Source organism: Chroicocephalus ridibundus, chromosome 6 (genome assembly GCF_963924245.1).
Source record: "Chroicocephalus ridibundus chromosome 6, bChrRid1.1, whole genome shotgun sequence".
Taxonomy (NCBI): domain Eukaryota; kingdom Metazoa; phylum Chordata; class Aves; order Charadriiformes; family Laridae; genus Chroicocephalus; species Chroicocephalus ridibundus.
The window spans coordinates 24,540,328-24,565,556 of record NC_086289.1 but is presented as its reverse complement, the minus strand read 5'-3'; the positions used below and the strand labels follow the sequence as shown (position 1 = coordinate 24,565,556).

General features: G+C 41.4%; 1 protein-coding gene across 9 annotated transcripts in view; it reads right to left on the bottom strand.

Moving 5' to 3' along the window:
* KAT6B (lysine acetyltransferase 6B) overlaps positions 1–24,713 on the bottom strand; it is a 120,274-nt gene extending 95,561 nt beyond the window's left edge. For 2 of the 9 annotated variants that reach the window (XM_063338629.1, XM_063338628.1), the window contains exons 1-2: positions 22,612–22,889; positions 16,152–17,047 (exon numbers count right to left, since the gene is read on the bottom strand). In XM_063338629.1, the coding sequence (XP_063194699.1) occupies positions 16,152–16,772 (621 nt within the window). In that variant the 5' untranslated portion in view covers positions 16,773–17,047; positions 22,612–22,889. The other 7 variants (XM_063338621.1, XM_063338625.1, XM_063338623.1 and 4 more) reach the window with 7 other exon arrangements.
* Positions 24,714–25,229: the final 516 nt, after the last annotated feature.

The window sequence follows — 25,229 nt, the reverse complement described above, 5'->3', positions numbered from 1 at the left end:
TTACTGTTTTGTGAATACAAATGAGTTAAAACTGCAAACAAAATATAAACATTACTTTCTTGTAGAAGTACTTTGAAAACTCTTGGCAAAACTGGTATTTTCACTTCTATATATAAGTCAACATATCAACAGACTACAGGAGAAGAAAAGCACATTCATATAGCTCTTTAAAAGCAACAGCTGCCATCTTAGTTTGAAAAATAGTTCAAAGCCATGCTTTCCTGTTGCTGTTTTGCTTGTATCAAAACAGTTGTCATTGTACCTCTGCTAATATCAACCCTAATTAAGAATTTAATTACCCTCTCTTACAGGCCTTATAGTCTAACAGCCTGTTTTCAACAGAGTGATAGAAGAAGGTAACATACAATATTCCCTGTAGTACCTCCTCCTGGTGAAACTCCTTCCAAGAAAACTGTTTAAATTTAATACTAAGAAGTCAGGGGGTTTTTTTCTCCAACTGTAGTATTTTACAATATTTTATTAAAAAGCTACACAAAAAGAAGCACCCTTTACTACAGGACTTGAGGTGAACGGGACTGCTAGACCACACAACCAAGTAAAACGTCCCAAGTTGTAACAAGTATGTGCAATGCCCATCTGTGCTATTTTTGGCCACATTATAGCACTAGCAAGAACCAACAAAGCTGTAACTAAGGCTGTGTCATGAGCTGTCATTTTGAACTCCGATACTAGAAGCTGGTACTTTTGAAGTTATCATCCAGCCTGCGTATCTTCGTCCTTGTCTCCAATGAGGTCACAGTCCCTCACAACTGAAAGATACCACAGGACGAGCTATTACATTTTGGTTTGCCTGAAGAAAGCATTAATCATCAGTTTACCTTAGTCACACAATATATTCTAGGAAAGATTGCTAAGAGATGAAAGATTTGATTTTCATATATACTATTATGCAATAGTTAATTTTAACATCAGGACAATCATACAGATGCTAAGCAGACCATCTTTTAAAGCCACTTCTCTATGACGGTATCACAGATTTTTATACTCTACGAACATGATTTACTTTCAAAACATGAAACTTTCAAACAGGTAACAAAAGAAATCTGTTACTTAACAGAAGTGAAAAGGAATTCTTGGAAACGTACTGGAGTTAGATATCAGCATTTCAGTAAACCACAAGGAGGGGGGGGGAAATCTATAAAAAATTCCACTAGGTAGAAGAGTGATTTCTTCAGTCTGAGAAGCTAATTCAAACATTTTGATGGAATGTATTCCACCTAAGTGTTAACAGTGCATTCAGAAATGGAAAACGATTTGATTATTAGGGCAAAAATATATTGGGGTAATCAAACAAATATGAAGTTACTTCCTTTTTGCATAATTTCAAAAATGTATTATTTGACTGGTAGTTGGTTGTTTGGGTTTTTTTACAGCAGGGAAAACATTTCAGCTCCCAGGCTTTCTGCAAAGATTTCTTCAGAATATAATATGCCCATCTTACTACAGTTTTATTTAACAAATAGAATTCATTCAATCTAAAAATAGGTTCATTTCTAAATTCTATACTTCAAATACTGATTTTTTTTTAATCAGCTTTTTCAGTATAATCCTGACATCAAAATAGACCTTCTAATTTTGCTAGTTTTAAAAGAAACAGCCCAACAATACTTCTTGAAACTGCACAGAAGATGGGCAACTATTTACTGACACAAGTCTAGTCAGTGCATATAATTGGGGGGTTGGGAGGAAACGTAAGAACCCATTAAAATATTATATACTAGATAAAAATAAAAATAAGCTCCTCACACGTTCAAGAATGAAGTCAAAGTTACACTTAAGCAGGGCAAGGAAGATGAACGTAAACTGGATCTCAGAAATACCTCGACCTATAAGGCGCATTAGACAGTGACCCTTAAAACGCTTAGCCCTCTCCTCTTCACCTCTTACCCTGGAAAAGAGAAACCGTAATACCAAACACAGTTACTTCTAATCTATTTCTAAAATCTCACTCAAAGGACCATAACGCCTTGAGAAAGCAGCTCTCTAGAAGATCCCTTAAATCCTCAATCAATTACAATGTTACAGAAGAGAGTATATTACCCCCTTCTATACAGCACAGCATACAAGTATACCCCTTTATATATAGTTGCTATAACAATACCTTATTCTAGTTACTTTTTATCCATTGTATTTCTAAAGCAATAGAATTATTCTCAAAAAAAACAACCCACCTTTCAGATCCTTACAAAATAGAATTTTCTTGGACAAAACTATATTGATCTGAAGACCTTAACTGTTTTTTGAAAGTCTGTAAACACTAAGAATCCAGAAGTGTTTTCGTTCTCTGCAATCCAAATAATTTAAGCTTTACCTGGGGAATGCTTCAATTCCTTCCCCAATCCCTTTCCAAAATTGTTCTAGAAACTAAATATTTTATTTAAATCTTGAAAACAGTCTTTAACAAAAGCAACACAATTAAAAACCTAATTCTGACTACTGATTTGTTTTCAAAGGGATGGGGAAACAAGTTTACAAGGAAGCTTTAATGTGACAGTGAACTATCACCTTTAAATGTACCCCCAAGAGATGAGGTGCACAGTCACACGTGTAATCCATAATAAGCAGATGTATTTATGAACTTTATAATCAACAGATTGCTTAAACTGGTTTTGAGGCACATCTCGTCAATAAACTATGAACTAGTTTTAAGTGTATTTGCCACATAAGCTAGTACCAGACTTGTTGTGGGAGAAAAAAGAACAACCCAAAACACAACAAAAAACCCACCAAACCAAATAAACCACACTAAAACAAAACACAACCAAAAACTAGCAATACAAAAAGCAGGCAGAAACAAGACTTACTTCCCTTTGCACCACTTTAAGAAAGGGAGAGAAGTAGTAGGGAGGAAAAAAGAACATCTCTGCAATCTCTCTTTCTGACCTACCTCCAAAGTTTTAAAGTACCAATGAGCATGGGATGACAACCAAGTTGGACAATAGAGTTTAGTGAAAACGTTAAAGATACTGCCTTATTGGATTGCCCTGATTACTAACACACTGAAGGTAGTACTAAATAAAAAAAAAAAAAAAAAAAAATCTTACAGTGGTCCAATGTTCAGTACCTGGAACAGGACTAAATACCCTTTAGCATAATCTTTGTATTCACTAAATCCAGAATTCAACAGTAGAGCAGCTGCTCAGTGCCTGGTCTGCAGAACTCAATGAATGACAAAAGGTTACCTTAATTCAATGAGATAATCAGCACACATTTACCCACTACCAAGAGTTTTCCAACCATCTGCAAGGCGGCAGAGCTAACTGCCTATAAAACAACTGGTAGCATGCTGACATGTCCTCACATCCCTCATGTCAATGAAAATTTATCTCTTAGCAACAGCTAAAAAGAAGCTGAACTTCCAGAAATATTTTAGACGCATCATGAGCCAACAATTTATTCGTAAGTGATTTTGATTGCTACTGATCTCCAAACAGATGTCTACTCTAATTGGTAAAATCTATTAAATTCATACTTTAACAAAAAAAAAAAAAGAAAAAAGAAAGTAAAAAGTCAAGTTGTCATGGCTTAAGAAAGCAATAACAATGGGAGTCATTATAGCTGTGCACATAAAAGACAAAAAGCTACCCTTATTTAAAGCTGCTTGCCCTCAATGGTATCAGTAACAGTGAAGTAAACAAAATGCATGTGTTGTAGGGAGAGGAAAAAAATTGCTATTAAGGCTATTATCAGAAATTGAAAGGTAAGACACATATCTGCTAAAACCTAAGAGAACTATTTTTAAGAAAAGCAAAATAAGAGATTTAAAGTTAAAACAACTTTAGCTATTAAAACTATTTTAGGATTCCCTCCCCTGCTACACAGGGGTGAGAAAGTTAATTTTGTTCTCTTCTCCAAATAAGAACACGAAGTTATAACTATCTTAACCAAGTTAAAATATGAAATTTTAAGGCATCAAGCTTTACAAGTAAATTCCATATAAAACTCCTATGAAAATCTGAGATTCTCTCGTAATAGCAAAATGTTAAGCAAATTAGAAAGAGATCAGGAAAGGGGAAAAGCTTGTCCTCAGCCACATCAGTAGCTCTTCTCTAGAAATCCAGTCTTGCAGAAGTCTCTTCAAAATACATCCAAACACAGTATTAAGAAAGAAATAATTAAATCATTAAGATTCAGTTTTGTGTTACAGATTATGGGCAGTTCTGTTTGGAACTACATACAGAAAATTAAATAGAATCATAGAATCTTCATGGTTGGAAAGGACCTTTGAGATCATCGAGTCCAACCATACACGCACAAAAAAAACCCCCCACAATATCTGCCACCAGAGCATGCCCTCAAGTGCCAAATTTACACGTCTCTTAAATACCTCTAGGGACAGTGACTCAACCACCTCCCGGGGCAGGCCGTTCCAGTGCCTGACCACTCTTTCAGTAAAGTAATTCCTCCTAATATCTAATCTAAACCTCCCCTGCCCCAACTTCAGACCATTTCCTCTGGTCCTGTCATTATTCACCTGGGAGAAGAGGCCAACACCCACCTCTCTCCAACCTCCTTTCAGGTAGCTGTAGAGGGCAATGAGGTCTCCCCTCAGCCTCCTCTTCTCCAAGCTAAACAAGCCCAGCTCCCTCAGCCTCTCCTCATATGACCTGGTCTCCAGACCCCTCACCAGCCTGGTAGCTCTCCTCTGGACACGCTCCAGCGCCTCAATGTCCCTCTTGTACAGAGGGGCCCAGAACTGACCACAGTACTCGAGGTGAGGCCTCACCAGTGCCGAGTACAGAGGCACGATCACTTCCCTGCTCCTGCTGGCCACGCTATTCCTGATACAAGCCAGGATGCTGTTGGCCTTCTTGGCCACCTGGGCACACTGCTGGCTCATGTTAAGCTGGCCGTCCACCAGCACACCCAGGTCCTTTTCTGCCGGGCAGCTTTCCAGCCACTCTTCCCCAAGCCTGTAGCGTTGCTTGGGGTTGTTGTGACCGAAATGCAGGACCCAGCACTTGGCCTTATCAAGCCTCATACAGTTGGCCTTGGCCCATCGATCCAGCCTGTCCAGGTCCCTCTGTAGAGCCTTCCTACCCTCAAGCAGATCAATGATCCCACCCAGCTTGGTGTCCTCTGCAAACTTACTGAGGGTGCACTCAATCCCCTCATCCGGACCATTGATAAAGATATTAAACAAAACTGGCCCCAGAACTGAGCCCTGAGGGACACCACTGGTGACCAGACGCCAAGAGGATCTCACCCCATTAATCACAACTCTCTGGGCACGGCCATCCAGCCAGCGAAGAGTACACTTGTCTATGCCATGATTCGCCAGCTTCTCTAGGGGAATGCTGTGGGGGACGGTGTCAGAGGCCTTACCAAAGTCCAGATAGACAACGTCCACAGCCTTCCCCGCATCCAGAAGGTGGGTCACATGGTCATAGAAAGAGATCAGGTTGGTTAAGCAGGTCCTCCCCTTCCTAAACCCATGCTGGCTGGCCCTGATTCCATGGCTGCCCTGCACTTGCCATGAGAGCTCACTCAAGATGATCCTCTTGAAATATGGCACATTCACACAATGAAGCTTGAACATCCAGGTGTTTTTTGCTTGGGCAGAATGGAGCTGCCAGCTGTCAAAGTCACTTTCTCAAATAAAGTCAGTTCCAGCACGTTTATTAACATAAAAACAGATAAATCAATTTTATTTCTAGTCTAACTCTGAAAATTATTAATACCTTTTCAGTAGCAGGCTGAAGGTGACTTATAAACACGTTGAAAATGTTACCTAAGAAGGCAGAGATATCAGTGAGAAAGAGAGGTAACCAAACAAAATTCCAGTACATCCCTATCCCACCACCAGTATCTTCTAGGAGACATAAAACAGAATCTGTCAATCCTGGGCTGAACAGCAGCTGCAATTACTTCCTTAAATTCACAGGCAGAATTGAGGTATTATCTAGAATTCAGAGTGGTATAGGAAGTTGGGAATACAGGGGAAGATTTCTCCAGTGGTTTATTATTCAAAATAAAAGACTCCTACCATCCATCTGATGTTCAGATCTGAAAAGATTTATGAAACTCTCTACTGAAAAGCTGAAAACATGCCTGCAAGATAAGCAGCTACTCACTGTTGGGTTTGGGGGTTTTTTTTTTGGGGGGGGGGGGGGGGGGGGGGTTTGTGTTTGGTTTTTGTTTGGTTTTTTTTTGTTTTTTTTTTTTTTTTAAACACAGTGCACAAATGCATAAAGTGGAAACAACTGCCCATCACTACATAAATTCCAAGTGGCAAAGCTCAGAACTGAACTCATGTTTTCAGGCCCCTAGTTCTTAAATAGTTTTCAATGAATGTAAAGCAGAGGGACTAGCTAAAGCCAGGATTTATTATTATTATTACTATGATTATTATTTTAAACAGCTACTGCATTTCATGTTTTATCCAGGGTAAAATATCTTTGACTTTTTGATAGTCTCTTCTGAGAGAGACTTAAATGCATAGATCTAAAGAGGAGGAACTGCTTGACTACAATGGATGCTGTCACCTTTATAAATGCAGTAGTTTAAAATTTGTTGTAAAAACGTTTAGAACCATTAAAAGACATAAGTACCAGTAATTTCCTTCCTCAAGAGTATGGCAGACAAGCACGTCAAGTGACCCCCCCAACAAGAGAATTTCTTTGAAATGACCACAGAAGAACAAGTCACTGGTTTCTAAGACAATGTGAGCTCCAATACCTTTTCATGTAGTTAAATATATGCACATACAAGCACAGTAACAGACCACTCTGCATGCAGATAGAACATACTGCTATCTAACTTAACAGTCTACCCTGTGAGTGGTTTTCTCTAGTCACTTCTTGAATGATTTACCTGTAGTTTTTAGACCTTCAGAAAACATCTGTAACATCTGAATGACAGCTTACTTTGCTAAATCGGCATAATGTGTGCCAAACACCTCAAAATAAACAGAAATTAGTTTTACTATACAATTTTTCAATATTAAAGCAGAATTAATATTTGTAAAACAGCATTAACAAGTTTCCAGTGACAGTCAGTTTTCACAACGGGATAAAGAGGGAAGGGAAGAGAGCTGGACAGCTCAAGGCAGAGCAAGAATATTCAGATCAGAAAATACATATTTATGTATAACCCAACTGTTTACTACATAAATCTCCATGTGTATATTTACAAACTGAGTGCTAACCAAATACTTGCAGAAGTCCATAGCTGTCCTCTTCCTCTACCACTAACATATTTGCATTAACCTGACTCCTACAGCAGATACACTAGTGATCAGATGACAAAAGAAAAAAAACAGTAGGAAATGAAAGCTGAGTATCTTTTAAATTTGGTACAGAAAGGAGGGACAGAGCAACCTTTATAAGCACAAAACTTGTTAACTAACTACTACTAAGCTCTGTGATTATAATTGAGATTACTTTGGTCTTGAGAATTATTTTAGGCTCAAACTGCCTTTTTTCATCACCCTTTAACTGTATTTTAAATAATCCCTTTGCTAACTACTGATTATCCACTAATTCTAAGCACTTTAGAGAATTCCACAGTACTTGCAAGTTAGGCCTAACTCACGTTTTTACAGTTCAATATAAAGGACAACTGTTCTCCAAGCAGCACCAGATAAGGTATCCACACAACGTAATTGTGGAACTTAAATGAATCCTAGCAGGCTTCAGAGCCAGCCTCCTGGGTCTGGTATATAAAGCTAGAAGTTCAGCGGCTTGAAGTTCTTATTTTTCCAGATTTCAGGGATCTCAAGAAAGCAGAAATCAGATGTTTGCTATTCTTAAAGCAACACACACAAAATGAACTTATGAAAGAAACTTTAACAACAAAAAACCAGAAGTAAACACACTGCAAATTCTCCAGCAATGGTTTTCCCAGGTGAAGCTTCCATCCCTCTTGAAATTTCTTTAGCTTACGCTTCGGCTATTTGATACAGCTGTCTGCAAATCTTCATCATCATAGTCCTGCATAAAGAAACTATACTTTCTGTTTTATTTAACCAACAGTCAGAAGAAGCAGACAAACTTTCAATTGAAGTTGAAACAGAATACTCTTGGCTAGGACAGACCTCTGCAGCATGTACTCCAAGCTACTGCTCAAAACAAGATGAGACTCAAATGTTCCCTAGGGTTGCTCAGGACCTTGCCTAGTCAAGCTCTGACCACTTCCGGTGATCGTGATTCCACAGCCACTCTGAGCACCTGTTCCATGTCTCTCCATACTCACTATAAAGGACTTTTCGTCTTCATCTAACTAGAATTTCCCTTGCTGCAACTTGCGTCAGTTACCTCTCATCCTTTTGCCATATGAGAAACAGCAGTCTCCACCTTCACTATAATCACCCAATAGTGCTTAAAGAGCTGCGTTAACACAACAGTCCTACAAAGACAAAAAAAAAAAAAATCTACACATGTATGATAATTTGATCTTGACTATACTCCTTTCAACTGTTACTTGTAACTACTTATTCATTAGTTAAGAACTATGTGTACTCAGCGTCTGAAACATGGGTTCCACTGACATTTGCCTCTTACTGAGCCAAATGCAAACACTGTTAGTTAACGTTGCCACGGATACACGGACATTACATAAAAATTAATTCCTAAAACTACAGTCAGTCATTCTCACCATTTTGGAAAAAACAGAGCTGTGAAATTGAAGTGATCTTCAGAACACCACTGGTGATGAAATTAAGTCCTGGAGAGCACATGGAAAATGTGTGGCAAGCTTACCACAGCTTAATGCTAGCCCCCGCTTCTATAAGGATTCTTCCTAGATGAGGAAACATCAGCCATGCCTCCCAGGCAACTTTGCTGAGATCATACACAGCTTTTCTCCTGTGCCAGAATCTTGCTTGTAATTAAAAACAGAAGTCCCAAGCCTACTCCACCTAGCATTGCATTAGTTGGTAACTGATGGGCTGTACCACCACAGCCACTAGGGGAGATAAATGAGACTGCGCCTCTAGAGCCAAAACATTTGATAATACAGGAATTCCTGCACGTGCATATCAATTACTGCAGAAACAGGACACAAGAGTTGACAATTTGTAAGTCTGCAGTTTCTGTCCCCACAAGGACTTTTTCCTTATGTGACATCTTCTCTACAGCGCAACCTGAAGACACAATAATTCACACAAACCTAAAACTAAATGCTGCAGCCTTGGAGTTACCTACACAGACATCTCTTTAACAGTTCACACCACTCATATTGTGAGAAGGCTGCCTGTGCCTGCAAATGAGAAACTTTAAGCTCTTCCACAAGAACCTGGAGAAGAAAAAAAAAATCCACAGAGAAATAGAAGTGCTGGCAGTTATAATTTCCCTTAATGAGGACGGATATAAGCAGACAGGGAAAAACATCAACCACCACACACAAGTGATTCTGCAACCAAAGGAAATAAAACTAGTTTAAAAGTTTGTTTGTCTCTAAGCAGGTAACCACAAAGGACAGCAGTGGATCTGTCAGCTAAGAGGTGCCTGATTTGATAAGCGTCATCCTCAAAATTCTACAGACACCATCTGAGCCTTAATAGTGTCGTTCCAGTATGCAACAGCAACTCCCTCCACTTGGTTCCAGAAAGCCCTAGTGTCCGGACTTGAAACTGGCCCTCACAATGTTAGGAACTACGGGTCTGTCTGTATACGCAAATAAGAGAGCTGCCCTTTGAAAGAAGATGCTAATAGGGACCATAAACAGATTCAAAATTGTAAAGAAGATTTTTACACCAATTGAGTAATTCTTTTCTCAATACTAGCTTGAAATTCTTTCAAAAGTTACAGTCATTTGCCATTTCCAACCACCAAATTGGAAAGCTATGGTTGATCTACATCTGGGGATCTTTCTTCAGAAAAAAAATCATCTGTCAAAAAACAGCAGACAATCTCAACTGCAAGCTATCAAAGTTTTTCATCACCTGTTTTATAACAAAGTTCCTGCAACAAGAAGAAACAACATGGAATTGTTATCAGGTTTCAGCTGTCACAGAAAAAACAGTAAAGACTATGACTTCTACTGAACATAGAAGAGGAAATACACTTAAGATAAGGTAAGGATACAGCACTGGGAAAATACGCAAGGTAGTTGTCCTTATATCGAAGGCAGACTTATGCTATTTCTATATTCTAGAATGAATCTCCACAAAGGAGATATCCATTTACCAAGTAGGAAAAGAAAAATTAATCTTGGAAGGAAAAATGCAGAAAGTAAAACCTCTAACCGTAGTTTCGGAATCAAATGTCACACCAAGTTAAGACAGAAGAGTTCACAGAAAATAGCATAGATGAACAAACAGGAAAAGAACTGCTGAAACTACACAGGATTTCTTTAACTCATTGCTATCAGTTTCAATACAGGACTCACCGCAATACACAACACCAATTAATTTTGAAGAGAAACTACCAAAAGAATCAAATTTTAGCAAGCCTTAGGATTAAGCAGCTTGCAGTATAAGGTTTGGAATCATGAGCACATCATGCAGAACTATGTTCCAAAATATCCAGCTTGGGGGAAAAAAGGATGAGAAGGATCTTCCCTGATGGTTCTACAGGAAGCTCCAAACAGACGACCAGTTTGAAGTCATTGACATCAGAAATTGGAACCCCCACTCACCTTATGAAGAAGCAAAGCAATTTAACTTAGGAAATAGCAGTTTTTAATATCCCTCCCACCACACAATTCAAGAAGACTTCTACAAGCGTGCTTCTTGGTTTGATCCAAATATGCTGAATTGCAAAATACAAAAAAGCCCCAAAAGCCTGATATATGATGGTGGTATGAGTGGTATGAGCTGCTTCTCCATGGTATGGGACGACAAGACTTCTCCACTTCAGTTTCAAATGCTCAAAAGATGGTGTAAGTCGTTCTTCAATTTCTGGTAAGCTCCAGTATCTCACGTGCAAATAGGATCCACTTGTAAGTGTTCACTTGGCTTATGCATGAGTTGGTACTTAGCATTTCAGAAGCTACAGGGACAGCAGAGAAATGAGAGAGGGGAGCAGCACCTAGCAATCATCCCAGCACTTTAAGGAGAAGAGCTACACGCACTCAGGTGTGGGTTACCCTTCCAAAAAAGAGTATCCTGTGAATTGAGACAACGATAAGCACAAACTATGAAGATGTTACGAGGGGATAAACATAGGTTGTCTCTAAAGACAATAGTATTTCATGGACTGACAAAGTTCAAGCCTAGATTTCATTTTTCTTTTTTTCATACCCCTGTCTACAGTCTCTCCAACTGTAGCACTGCAGAGACTCACAGAAACTTACCTATCACTGCATTTTGGTGCTCAGACTCACTCTCAGGAGCACAGACTCCACACAACACCAGCTCCAAAGCTAGGCATTATGAATATCTCCTTATGTGTAAATTGGTCAGATACATTGGGCAGCACTTCCTTTCTTCCTAACTCTTCTGTTTCTGCTCAGTGGAAAGTCTAGAGTCCAGAGGGAACAAGGTAGAGCAAGCAAAGATGTCTCAGACAACAGCCTCTTGTTGCCTACCCACAGGAAGGCAGGAAGCTGAAAAACTGAGCAGGGAGGAGCCTGGATGCCAAGAAATCAGTTCTCTATAGATTGGCCCTTTGCCTAAAAGACAGAAGGAGGAACACCCAGTGTCTGCACTGGCACAAACTGCATACCAGAAAACTGAAATTCAACCTATGCCAAGTCACACTTTGAAAATCTAAATGTATGTAGGCCAGTGGAAACAGAAAGTACAAAAAATTAATAAGACAAGTTTGGTTTTGCATGAAAGTCAGCTTAGAAAGACAAACTGAAAGGGGGATTAATAAAAATTTTCATGCCAAGAATCAGATAGAAACAACTATTAATACAGTTGCTGAGCTGTTCAAGACAGTGTTCAGGAGAACCAAGAAAACACAGTATGAATCAAGCCATCTCCATTTGCACTGCATCTATCAAAATATACTCTAAGTAGCAATTATTCTGAACATAGCAAAGATGTAATCACTGAGATATACTATGCATTCCGACAGTCCTCTGAAAATGTTACACTGGCCTCTACACCTTTTAAAGCTAGATTTATCATTTTAAATTATGTTTAAAAATAAGTAAATAGAGAGCTGTCTGCAGTCCACAAACATCTGCTTCTTCAGGTATATAGTCACATGGCATTTGTGCTCTGGAGATGTCTAGCTCCTAAGACCTAGTAGGTTTCATGCAGTTCTCAAACTGCAGAACCTTCCTAGTGCTTGTCCAAGTCACAGGGAAAACAAGGAACAACACAGCACACACATGTGCACAGAAAACACCATCAATATTGCCATTCTACAACTGACATCATTAAAGATAAATTAAACACCCATTTAAAGACCAACCATAATTTTTAATTACCACTTCACTGATGCATTTCCAGAAGTGTATTTTAATGCATCAAAGGCTTATCCAAAAGCTAAAGTATCACTCAACATGTTCAGGTTGATTTTCCTCTCTGTTCACACCCTTTCCTACCAAGTTATCAGTTTTTACACTGCATTTTCTGATTAACTTACTCATACAGCCCTTTACAGAAGATGCTGGGTGAGAGAAGGTGTGAAGCGCAAGAGAGAAGGTATCTATGCAAGATACTCTGAACATAAGGAAGAACACATAAAAGCAGTTAAATTGTTAAAACTAACTATGCACAGCAATACAGTGAAGTGCACAAGATCAAACTGCTGAGCAACAAATTTCCTTCTTTTTCCGCTGCATTCTGTGTGGTTTTTGTTTTTTATTTGCAGGAAAAAAAAAAATATATGACAAGTCTTCATCCTAAAGGCCACCACCGTTTTCAGTTTCCCTTCACTGTTAAGGCTGCTGCCTGGTCCTTTAACACACTAACTTAACACTTTAAAACAGTCATCTTTTGAAGTGCTTTGATTTGAATTACCTGTCCGGATCAAGCAAGGATCTGCCTTAATGTAACCACCAGAACATTTAGATAACTGGGATGTCCTTTTGAAATGTAATTTATACTACTCATTGCACTTTATACAATGTGCAGCCTAGACACCATATAGCTGATGACAGCTACTGACCTTGCAGTGGAATCTGTTCTTCCTACGAGCCTTGTACTTGGATCTCTTCAGACACAAGTGAAAAAGCAACTCCCACGCACACTAGGGAATGGAAAGGGGTGGAGGAAGAGAAGATTTAAACCGCTGCACTGCGTATTACCTCTTCCTGTAACTCGGAGTTGACATACCTTTGCCCAAATCCAGAAGAGTCGGGATAACACTTGAAGGAAACATACAATTTTTACACAAACACTTCCTTCCAGGCCCATGGATAATAGGAGGAAACCTGGTAATACAAGCTGTATCACTCTAACTGCAGCTATTTCTACATCTAATGAAACAAGAGGACTACATCTAGTTGGACTGGATCACCCAGTCAATACGAAGACAAGAAAAGCAGCTCCACATCATCACCACCAACAGGAAAATTTAGCACCTCCAGCTCCCTGTTCCACAAAAGTATTTCATCAAATGCAAAACACTCAATAGCCTCGTAACACCGTCAAGGCTCCAGGTCTGCAGAACTAACTTCAGTGCCACTGCATTTCAAGACTGTCTTCTCAGTGCACTAGATACTCTGATGCCCTTGGAGGGGGCATGGGAATGAAGGGAGAGTGGAGAAGGAAAAAATAAAACAACAACAACAACGAAAAAAACCAACCCCACACCAAAACAAAAAACACCAAAAAAACCAAAACCCAACACACACCACTCACACACAGGCAGTATTGTATCTCTTCTGATCACCTTTTACTCACTCAGGAAGAAAGGTTCAGAGTCTGCATTTGGTACTATGAGTGTGAAAGTTCAGATTGTCAAAGAGAGAGCTCTGATGCACTTCTAATGCACTAAATCTTTTAACCGTCTTACCCTGATGAGATGTTACTTATGCATTTAAAAAGTCAAAATTACTCAAACTTCCACAGTCATCTAAACAGATTTCTTTCTTCTCCTCAAGGGAAGTCAACAGAAACTTTGAAATACACCAATCTCTTCAAAGACTACCCATTCCTGAGAGATGCCAGTTGGCTACATTTTATTGTGTAAAATTCAATAATTGCCCCATACTGCCACTTAAATACTTTCAATAAAAATAGCCTTAACAGTTTTCCTGTGGTGTCGTTCAGCTTATTCATGAATTACCATCAATTTCAAATGAACATGCAGTCACATCCCAATAACAGACACGTATTTACAGTTACCTTCAGAACTGTTCTTTAGGTGTACTTAAAGCCACACAGCTTGAAGACCAGCAAATATCCCATATTTAAACCAAGTCTATGTATATTTGCCCGGTAACCTGTGCCACAACTAGTACAACTAAGCAGTGCACTACACTGATATCCAACTACTGATTTGCCAACCTTGCATCAAAACTATTTTTGTCAGGAAAAAGTGTATGCTGAACATTTTTTAAACACGCAAGTCACACTGCTAATTTTGAGGCACCCAAATGAAAGCTTACTTCTTGCCAAAGCACTTGCTAGAGAACAGATTTGTTTGGCTAACTTCTAAAAGACAGATTTATCCTTATACCAGTATTTTAGTATGGCAGTAACGGCTTTTTCAGCACTGTGACCCAACTCACATTCCTTGCAATGGATGCCAGTCCCAGTAGGTAGCCTAACAAGGGAGATTTTTGTTTCCACAGAATTCACATGAAGCATCATAGTATTAAACTATTTTGGTTGCTCAGTACTCCAGCCTTCAAATTTTTCATGCCACTAGAGTATCAGATTTCCAGAAGAATCTCTCAAAGTATCTAGACAGCTTTATCACTACCAGTAATTAAATCAGCAGTAACCACACAGCAAGCAACACTTACGAATTTCCATTCCAATTATTGGGGGTGAAGCTCCATGCATCTTTCAAATACCCGAGAAGTCCAATTTGACAGAAATAGATAGATATCCACACGTAAAGGCAACCATATTTAACATGTATTTAGAGAACCTCACAAAAATCAACCTATCAACATTTGCAGTGTCACCTCTGACAGTTCCACAAACAACTATTCCTGTAGACTTCCGTAAGTATTTTTAACACAATCACCTGCTTCTCTGCACCCTCCAGCACATTGCAATCTGCTGAAGGAAAAAGACAAATGAAACCCATCATGCAGTTTCTAGAAGTGACACTAATGGCACCTCTACAATGGCGAAGTTGTCGGGGTTATTCCATGCCAAAAAGAACTGCCACCAAACTTTATCACTGAGAAGTGAAAAAAAAGAAAAAAAAAGAAGGAAAAAAAAAAGAAACACAAACCATCAAACCACCAACTTACAAATATTTTAAGTAACCCAATTCAAGTAGAACAGGTAGCTTTTTTTTTCCCCAAGTACACTGAAAATTCAAAACACACTTCACCATACTTAGTGGGCAATGGTCAAAGAATGCCTACAGACATGTCTTTGACACTACCCTTTCATAAACAAAACACTAATTGACACCCCCTTCTCCCTCAAGGCTTAAACCCTGTGAATAATTAACCTGAAAACAAGGCCCAAGTAACAGCAAAAATAAACCCACGTAGGAAGTCCAACAAAACTGAAATAGGAGGAGGATTCTGCAGTTCAGCTCAATTTGTCACTCTGACATCTTCACTTATATTCCTTGAATATGTACATTAACTCCAGTTCCTATTAACTGTAGTTTTAAAGCTAAGTATCTACATACAAATGTCTTTTAAAATAATAATTCTAACAGTCTTAAATATCAAGAGTTCTACTGGTAGTATTTCAAATGGTGCTCAGACTACAAGAAAAATCAGTATTTACAGGCGTAAAATGAATGTAAAAGGCCACAATCAAATCACATTGCAGATTTCAGCAACACCAGTCTGCCAGGCAAGGCAGAACAATCTCACACCTAGGAGAGAGCATACAGCTGTACTTTTCCCTGCTGCTCTGTTTATCTACTGAAAATCCGAAGAGCAAACTGCCCAATGCAGAATGGCAGGACATAGGGAGATAAGTAAACTTCCTTCACCGGAACTGATTCTGCATGGATCTTTGACATGCATCCTCACTTATACACATTTAAACGGGTAAATAAAGAAGAACAATCATTATTTTTGCATGAGGTAAATAAACAAAGAACAAGAATAATTTTTGCATTACTACATTTGCTCTAATTTTTCGGACTTACCTGATCTTTTTCATGGGGTAGAAGGCTGACGGGTGGAAGAGAAGAGGGGAAAGTGCTGGAGTATTTTGGAGCTCCTTTGCTTTCCAAACTGCCATAATTCACTCTATACTGAGGGCCATCCTTCAGTAATCTCCCATTGTTCACAGCACGTTTGGCCCCCAGACGTAACCTCTGCTGAAAGGCAGGATTGTTGAAAATATTTGCTAGGTCATTTTGACTTCTCAAATACTTCTCTATGTTTTTCAGGGAGGAGCCATTTGGTTCCTGAAGCCCTTCAATTGCTCTTCTCAAAAGTTTATTCCAATCCACATTACGAAGCTCATTACAAGCTCCTCTAGATCCCTTAACTGATTTAGGAATAGTGCCAGGTTTAACAGATGAAAACCGTCCAGGATTATCTGGGTCCTTGTAAGATGCAAGGCCTTTATTGGTAACTTTAAGAATAGAACCATCTTGAACACTAAGTTCCAACTGTTCCGAAACAGTCTTCTTATCTAATCCATGGGAAGCACAAACAGCGTGACATATTCTCTCTTCAGAAGGCCTTTGCTTTTGTTTTTTAACTTTCTGTATAGCTTCAAGAATCCACTCCGTATAAAGAGGGTTGGCAAGTTTTACCATGGTTGACCAGTAATTGTTTCCAGCCAAGGATTACCCATAGAGGTTCCTCCTTATCCTTTCAGAAGATCTTTCAGAGGTTGTTCACACCTCAAACACAAATCAAAGGATTCCACACACTGCTTGAATGCACCTCAAAAATATCCATCCTGAGGCGTTGGAAAAGGCAGGGAAATATCTGCTGACCGAAGCTTCCAATTACTTTACCATTACGGAAAGATAGAAAGGATTAATTCGTGATGATACTGGTACATCCTTACAAGAAAGTTTGCTGCAACCTTTAAAAAGAAAAAAAGAAGAGGCAGGGAGAGAATACAGTTAATGCTGAAGTAGTAAAAAGAAACAGAATGCATTCAGACATGTATTCACACTGTAGATGCTGCAGTATGCAAAAAATCTCTGTGAGATTATATGAAATGTTCACCAATTCCCACCCCCAACCAAATAAGTCATCATAAAATCCTTCCACTTCTCATAATATTTAGTGGATTTAGTTTTCCTAAATACTGTCACCACTTAACCTGCTACTGACTCGTTGGGTAATTTTCCTTCAGCCAGCGATCTGAAAATACTCTCCAAAACAAAGTGCCTATAAATAATTTCTACATCCACTGGTGTAAGAAAATTACTACCTGGATGGATTATACATACACTTAAAAAAAAAACAAAAAACCCCACACACACACACAAAAAACAACAAAAACAAAACACCACCAAACAAAAAAAAAAACCCACAACAAAAACCAATCCTCAATTGATGAAAGTCAAATTATTAATTTATTTTTTATTTATTATTACTTAATTACAGTATGCTGTAAGTGCCATGCCATATGCATATGTTAATTATACAATCAAAAATTCAAAAACAAAGTATCAGAACTGAGTTACTAGGATTACATCTTTCATTAATACCTAGGTACCCTACAATACAGAAAGAAATCACAAAGGCACTTCTTGTTCTAAGGTGTGCAGTAAGGAGGCACACATTTTTGATACAAACTCTTAGGAACAGAAATGAAAATGAAGTAACAGGAGGCACTTTCACATAAATACACTGTCAGCATGAAAACGTATAGGCAGGTCACATTGACAAAATATGTTTCAGTGACTCACAGTTTAATAAACAATTTTATTTACTTATTATGGAACAGATCACTCCAGTAGGAAATTCAGTGGCTACAAAAACTTATATAAGAAACCTAAAAGAACATCTTAATCAGGAGTTTATTCATTCTGCAGGACAATATATGAAAATATATATATATATTTAAAAAGCCACATAAATTAATCTAAGACAGTAGGCACCTAATAAATAAATAAATAAATTTGAGGTATTAGTTTTTTCTGCCGTTAAATGTAAGGGAGAACTTTTGAAGACACTAACAGAATTGTATAATTACTTCAAATCTGAGGAAAGTAAGTAAAAACCAGAAGAGGAAAATCTTGATTCTCAATAAATGGGCCATCTTGTGAGTTGAAGAATCGCCAGTTTCACAGCAAAATCTAAAACTGAGTTAATCTGAAACTACATTTATGAAGCTATGGCAAGCAGCCTGTAACAATAACATCTATGATTATACATGTCTTGGACCTCATTTTTATTCATTTATTCAAGTCGTCTTGCATTTCTATAATTTACTCAAGTTTTAAACATGATTAATAGGAAAAAAACCCGAATTGTGCGGTAATTTAAATTATTTTCAACTGGTTAAAAAGATTCCTCTGCAACTGTAAAGCGAATGAATACAAAACCCACTTTTGGTCCCATACCTCCCCCTCCCTCCACCCCCTCAAAAATTTCTTTAAATATAAACTCTAGATCATGTTTCACACATTAGTACACCTACACAACAGGATTAGTAAAAAAAGAGCATCTGGTTATTGGTGAATAAAATTCTTCTATACCCAAATAGCAGAAATATTAATCAATTCATTTTATGAATTTGTCAGTTTTTTGAGGTTTGATTGAAGCTTGAGCATTTTCGAATTTATACATATCAAAGTTCAATTGACTGCCAGAATGAAAAGACATTCCTGATTCAAATGCAGCTGCTGAATGTTTAATTGGCTCCCATACTGAACCCTATTGATCTACGTAGATTGGATCCTGTTTCTTGCTTCCAGTCTGTACTCATGCAAGTTATATTTGATAACAGTTATTACAAATACTTGAAATACACAGAAAACAATGCCTGTAAACAGACATTTTCATTTAATCCAGCTAGCAAAAGCCATTCTTTCCCTAACAGCATTGTTTATATTCACTGTTTTCAGATAATTCCAAAATAACACTGTAGCTGCAAAATGCAGACAAATACAGGGAAGAAAAATGTTTCCATGGTATTACGAATCCTACAAATTCTCTCACAACTCCTGACACTGAAAATACAATAATACAACAAAGCAGAACTCTATATATATATAGTGGACGCTCACTCACACTGAGACTATTTTATGTACTCTGCCTATAGATTTGAAAGTTCTCTGTAGCTTCATATAAAGCCCCAGATTCCTAGAAAGCTCCTTTAAAGTTTAAAAGTTATTTAGTTAGGCTGTCCTACTATGAGCCTTCATGAAGACAGTCAGTACTTAATTAAATGCTGAACACTGCATTTGCTGAGTCAGATGTACTTGCCTCATTTTTAAACCTACTGCACTACTGTTGCATTAAATTTCATACGAGCAACCACATCACTTGCATTACGTTCCAGAACACAGTGCAAGGTCTGTTCCAAGCACCTGGACACCGATGAACATTTCAGTATAAATGCTGTAACTTGTGGGTTACAGGAATTTTTATTGGCCAGTGACTGTGGCAAAAGGTGAGCTGTATCTTCGTGTAAAAACTGCTGCTTAGTACAGGAATTTCACAGCAATATACATTCAGAACTACATTTTAACTTATTTACTTAAAACTGCCTATGTGTAATACAACCTCCTGCATACTAGCGCCTACTAAATCAACATTAGTTGAGTGTATCAGCAGGAGCATTGAGTTTCCAACACACAGGGCAGGACATATCAACAGGAAAATTAAGCCACCTTAAATTCACACCTCCGACAGAATCTAAGTTCATTGTACTTTAGAAAACCATGCAAAGATCATCCAATCCTATTTTGTAATTGTTTTACTACAACTTAAGGCTTTCTGTTATTCTGCCACTTTGGCTGCATAGGTACTTGAAAAGTAGCACCCTGAGCTCCACAACCGATATGACAAGTTCTACCATACGTAATATTCAGAATAACCTCTTAATAACAAACATCTTTGCCAGCAATATAATTCAGCTCAGTGATCCTGGAGCTGTAAATTAAACAGGTCTTTCATAAATCAAGTTCAGACAGATTGATCCAAGACTAGCAATACAGAGATATAAACATATACAAGCTGAGTGACTGGATAAAGACAAAACAAACTTTCCAAATTCAACATAAGAGGATGCACATAAGTTCAACAGGTTTCTAAGTTTAGAACTTAATGATGCCAAAACCACAAAAAGGTATACATCATTTAACATAGAAAGTGTGATGCTTACCCAAAACAAATCTTAAGGAAATACCAATTTTTAAGAGTGATTATAAAATAGCAGCAGGCACTCATGTCTATTTATTAATTTTCCTCCCCTTGTAATTAAATAACTTTTAATCAAAACCTCAACAGTACCCATCCAATCACAGATTAGATTTTCCAGACTGTTAAATGCACAGGACCACTTCCAAGTTTTATGGCAAAGCTTTTTCTATGCCATATTTCAGCTTCTACACTCTGTGGTATCTTATTTTGAAAATAAGAACATTTGAGAAAGTTTTATTGCACTATATCCCTGGCAAAGTCTGTTCACAAGTCTGCTACTGAAGAGCTGCAGAACATAAGTATCCAGAGGGTTAAGTACAATGCATTACCTTTTAAACACGAAAAGCCACCTCTAGTCAAGGCTTGTCCCTTTACCTAAGTCATAAATTATCAGATAAATACAAAGAAATTGCAAAATTGCAGACTGCTATTTAAAATGAATGTAAATATGTCCTTTATAAAGCATACACCTATTGTACAGCTGATTCTAATTAAAGAATGCACCGACTGAACGTGTCAATCTTAGGTGCCATCAGTAATCCTATAATCCTGTAATAAGGTCTTTTTTAGATTGAACTAGTACCTCAAATTATTTCCAAGGGATCCAGATTGTGAAAACAAGCTGTCTAGTCAGAAAGACAATAAATAAAATTTAAAAAAAAAAGTTAGCTATGCTTCCCTCCCCCCCCAAGAAACAAAAGTAATTACACAAGTACTCAAAAGCATTTCACAAAATATAATCTAAAGTCTTTTTTTGGAGAAATTAATGAAAAATTCACTTTGGCTGTCTTAAATGCAAATGGAGATAATTTTTTAAAACTGAGATTAACACAGCTACCCAAAAAAAAGGGGGGGGGGAGGGGGGTGAAGAAGCGGGGAGGAGAGATGACAGCAACTTGTGCAACCTGCCGGTGACCTGTGAAACACAATTTCATTCTACTCCCTCCTACCTGCTCTGCACATACTCAGGAGAAGCAACAGCAGGCCAGCTCTCTGCTGCAGCATCAGGGTCAGGTAAGGATTGCAGCAGAGGAGGAGGAGGAGGAAGAGAAGACTGCCATTGCGTTCAGTAAGCTTTTTGTCATTTTTCTTTCCTCCAAGCTATTACTTAGAATTCTGCAGCTAATCAACTCTATATTCCACCCCCATCTCAATTAATGATGCAGAAGAGGCAAGATACTTGTTTCCCCATTGCAAAATACATGCACCTATGACGAGGCAGAGCAAGAGCAGATCCTGGCAAGGACTCCCAGCACACATGACACTTTTAAAATTACTAAGATCATGAAGTCAGCTATTGTATTCTTCCTTATGCATAACATACAGTTTTCAGTTAAACAAGGAAGAGCAATGACACTCACACATGCTTGAAACAGACAAATAAGGAGACATTATAGTAACTTCAAAACTACACCAAAAAACTTGGGGTTGGGGGAATAAGAGTGGTACATGTGAATCAAGCTGATGAAGCACTTGCACTGTGCGATACTCCACAAGCTAGTTTAAGATCATATGCTAAAAAGCAGTTCACGACATGACAGCAGCAAGCACCACCAGAGGAAACAGCATCAGCACAACATGACACCAGCAAAATCACCCAAATTCACCCTTCCCACCCTCTTCCATGCTAGTTCTAAACACTTCAAAATATGGTACTAGAGAACATCAGGGAGCATGGTGAGGTAATATTCACTGCCAGCAGTTAGCCTGGGAAAAGGATTTCAGTGAAAACATTTCTTCTTGGGATAGTGATTTTTCAACAGAAGGGGTATCTGCTTGCTTCTCGCAGAACAGGTTATTTTGAATGCTCAGTGACAGAATGCTAAAGGTGAGGTCTGGGCAAAGAAAATACGGTGTGAACATCACTTTCGAAACGTGGCTTCAGAGGCTTGAATATTCCCCTCCCCAACTTACTTAAGATTTTTGCAGTATACCCACACCATGGAGATTTGCAACGCCTAGTGCCTAGCGCGAAGGCATTGTTGTATTTGACAGGAGCCGAGCCGGGGCTGGCTTTGGAACCCTCCAAGCCTTACTCCGGTATTTTTCATTTCAAAGGCGGAACCCCCCCAAGCCCGCAGGCTCCGCTCCCCGGGGCACGGCGACCCCGCAGGACAGGCCAACTGGGGGAGGAGGGCGGGGGCGTGCACCTGCACCCACCCCACGGGGGACAGCGGCCGCGCCGCCCCCACCCACCCATCCACCCCCGCCGCGCCCGCGGGAGGCAGGCCGAGAGGGCCCCCCCCGTCCCTCCCCGGTACCACTCACCTCGGCGGGACCGGGGCCGCGGGGGGAGGAGCCTCCTCCAGGCGCCGCAGCGGCTCCCCCTGCTGCCGGCTCTTCCCCTGCTCCCACTGCCAGGCTGCGCCCAGGCGGCTGCCCCCGCTGCCGCGCTGCCCCCCTGCCGGCGGCCGCCGCGACTCCCCCTACCGCCGCGGCGCGGCTGGGCTCGGCCGGGCTCGCCTCACCTACGCCGCCATTTTGTTTCGCCCTGTTGTACTTAACGTGAATCCGACATGACACTGATTACAGCCCAATGGAGTCTCATTAAAACCTTACCTACCCCCGCGCCCCACCCACCGGCGCCCGCCATTGGGCCGCCCTGCGCACGCCGCTCCACGCTCACAGGCCGCGGGCCCGTGTCCATCAACTGCCCACACCGACCATGTTCCGCCCAGCAACCAGCCCGGCTCTCTCATTGGAAAACGGGGCGTGTCAATCACGGGGAACGCCCCTTCCCTCAAGGCGCAACCCCGCCTACCGGCGGGAACGGCCGGGGCCGGAGACTGACATTGGCCGCCACCACCGTCACACACCCGCACGGCCCGCCTCACTGCTGGGCCTCGCACACTAGCGATTGGCCAGCCGCCGCAACCGGAGGCGTGAACTCTGGCAAGCCCGCCCTCCCGTTGGCTATCACTGTCGTCCGTCTGGCCCGCCCGCCCCGCCCTGCCACCCTCCCCCACCCGCCACCGCCCCACCCGCTCCTGAAGTTTGTTCGGGAGGGCGATCGCCAGCGAGAGACACCGGCGGCGGCCGCCGGAGCCAGCCCGGCGGGGCGGGCGGGCGCGCTACACACACTAATCGACGGCCTTAAACACTGAGCGTCACGCGCGCGCCTGGGAGCCTGCCGGTCGCCCGGGCGGGCGAGATGGAGCGACGTGCTCCCGGCACAGCCCTCCCCGGGCACCGGCGGCCGCCGACCGCGCACACGCACCGCCCGCGCCGCCGCGGGAGGGGGAACGGCGACAATGACTCCCAGCTCCACAGCCACATGCAAGGTCCCTGCAAGTTTCGCCATGCGAAGGCGCAGGGACTCCTCTTGTCACCCCGCCGGCGAAGGAACAATCGCCGCCCCAGAACGGCAGGGTGGGAGCATGCAACACAAAACCCTCGGCCAGCCCCTGCCGCCCTCCGCCGCTCCATCCCCCCCGCTCCCCACCCCATCCAGCCCGGCCATCGCCTCCTGCCGCTCCCCCGCCTGCCCTGCAAAACGCAGCGCGTTGCAATGCATTTACCAAGCACAAGTGCCTGCAAACACGTGCATCAGCCGCCAATGCAAAAGGAAAAAAAAAAAAAAAGAAGTACCCAGCCTAGTGACAAGCCCCCTGCACCGAAAGAGGGGAGGCAAAGGGGGTTATTATGGCAAATTGCAGCCTGTCACCCAACGCAAAACAAAAACCCATCGCATGCTCCCTATTATCCCCCGCATAAACTCCTGGGAATCTAACCTCCGGTGCAGGTTTCCCCCCTCTGCTTGCAATGACCTCCTTTCTCTGCCCGTGTGTGTGTCTGCAGCAGCGGTTCCTGCGGAATGTGCTGCCCCTGAAACGCGATCGCGGCTCCTCTCTCTCTCTCGCTCGCTCTCCCCCTGCTCTGTCTCTCGCTCGCTCGCTCCCTCTCTCTCCTGGCTGCAACCAGAGCCAGGAACACAACAACAACACGGCCTCCCCCCACCCCCTTCCCCAAACACATACACACTGAAGAGACCCAGCCAGGAGAGCCAGACGAGCCGGGGAGGGGGTGGAGGGAATCCCCAGCCAGCGGATTGATTGCACCAGTTACCTCCGCTAAGCCCCTTCGCAAGAGAGGGGGGGTGGGGGGGGGTGGAAAAAGAAGATGAATAGCAGAGAGAATACCTTGTCTCCCCTCCTCCTCCTCCGCGGGGCTCCTCTTCTCACTCCAAAATACTAAAAGGTAGACGGGCAGAGCAGAGACGAGCCTTCAGCCCGCGGCGGGGGAGGGGAGCCGCGCCAGCAATTATCATTAATTTTAGAAATTAAAGCAGAAACCCACCCCCAGACCTCCGGCCTCCCCGGTGCCGAGCGGACGCAGATTGCGAGGACGGGTGCTAAGACACAGGACCTGATAACAGCTAATTGAAAGGTTAATCTACATAGGCTGTGACAGAAAAGGTCCCTCCCCACTTTTTTTATCTGCTGTTGGCAAGTGGGAAATTGAGCTCCCCCCACCTTTTTTTTTTCCCTCAAAGAAAAAAAAAAAAAAAAAAAAGAGGGAGAGGAAGGGGGGGGAAGGCGATAAAGTTTGGGGGGAGGCGCGTCCCCACGGCGGCGCGCGGCTGAGGGACGAGGCGCGCGGGTGGCCGTTGCGGGGCGCGTTGGGCGGGAAGGCGGCCTGAGGGGAAGCGGCCGCCGCCGCCCCGGGGGGCCCTCACACCGCCCCCGGGGGCTTGGCTTGGCTTGGCTTGGCTTGGCTTGGGGTTCTCGCCCGAGGTGGGGCGATTTCAAACGTCTGGGTGGCAGCAGCGCCACAGGCAGGCTTTGGCAAATCCTTCCTCGAGGGCTTGAACGGTTCCTCGGTCCGAAGGAAGAGGGCTGTGTTTGAGGCAACCATAATTAGTCTGAGGGATGAAAGGAGGGTGAACA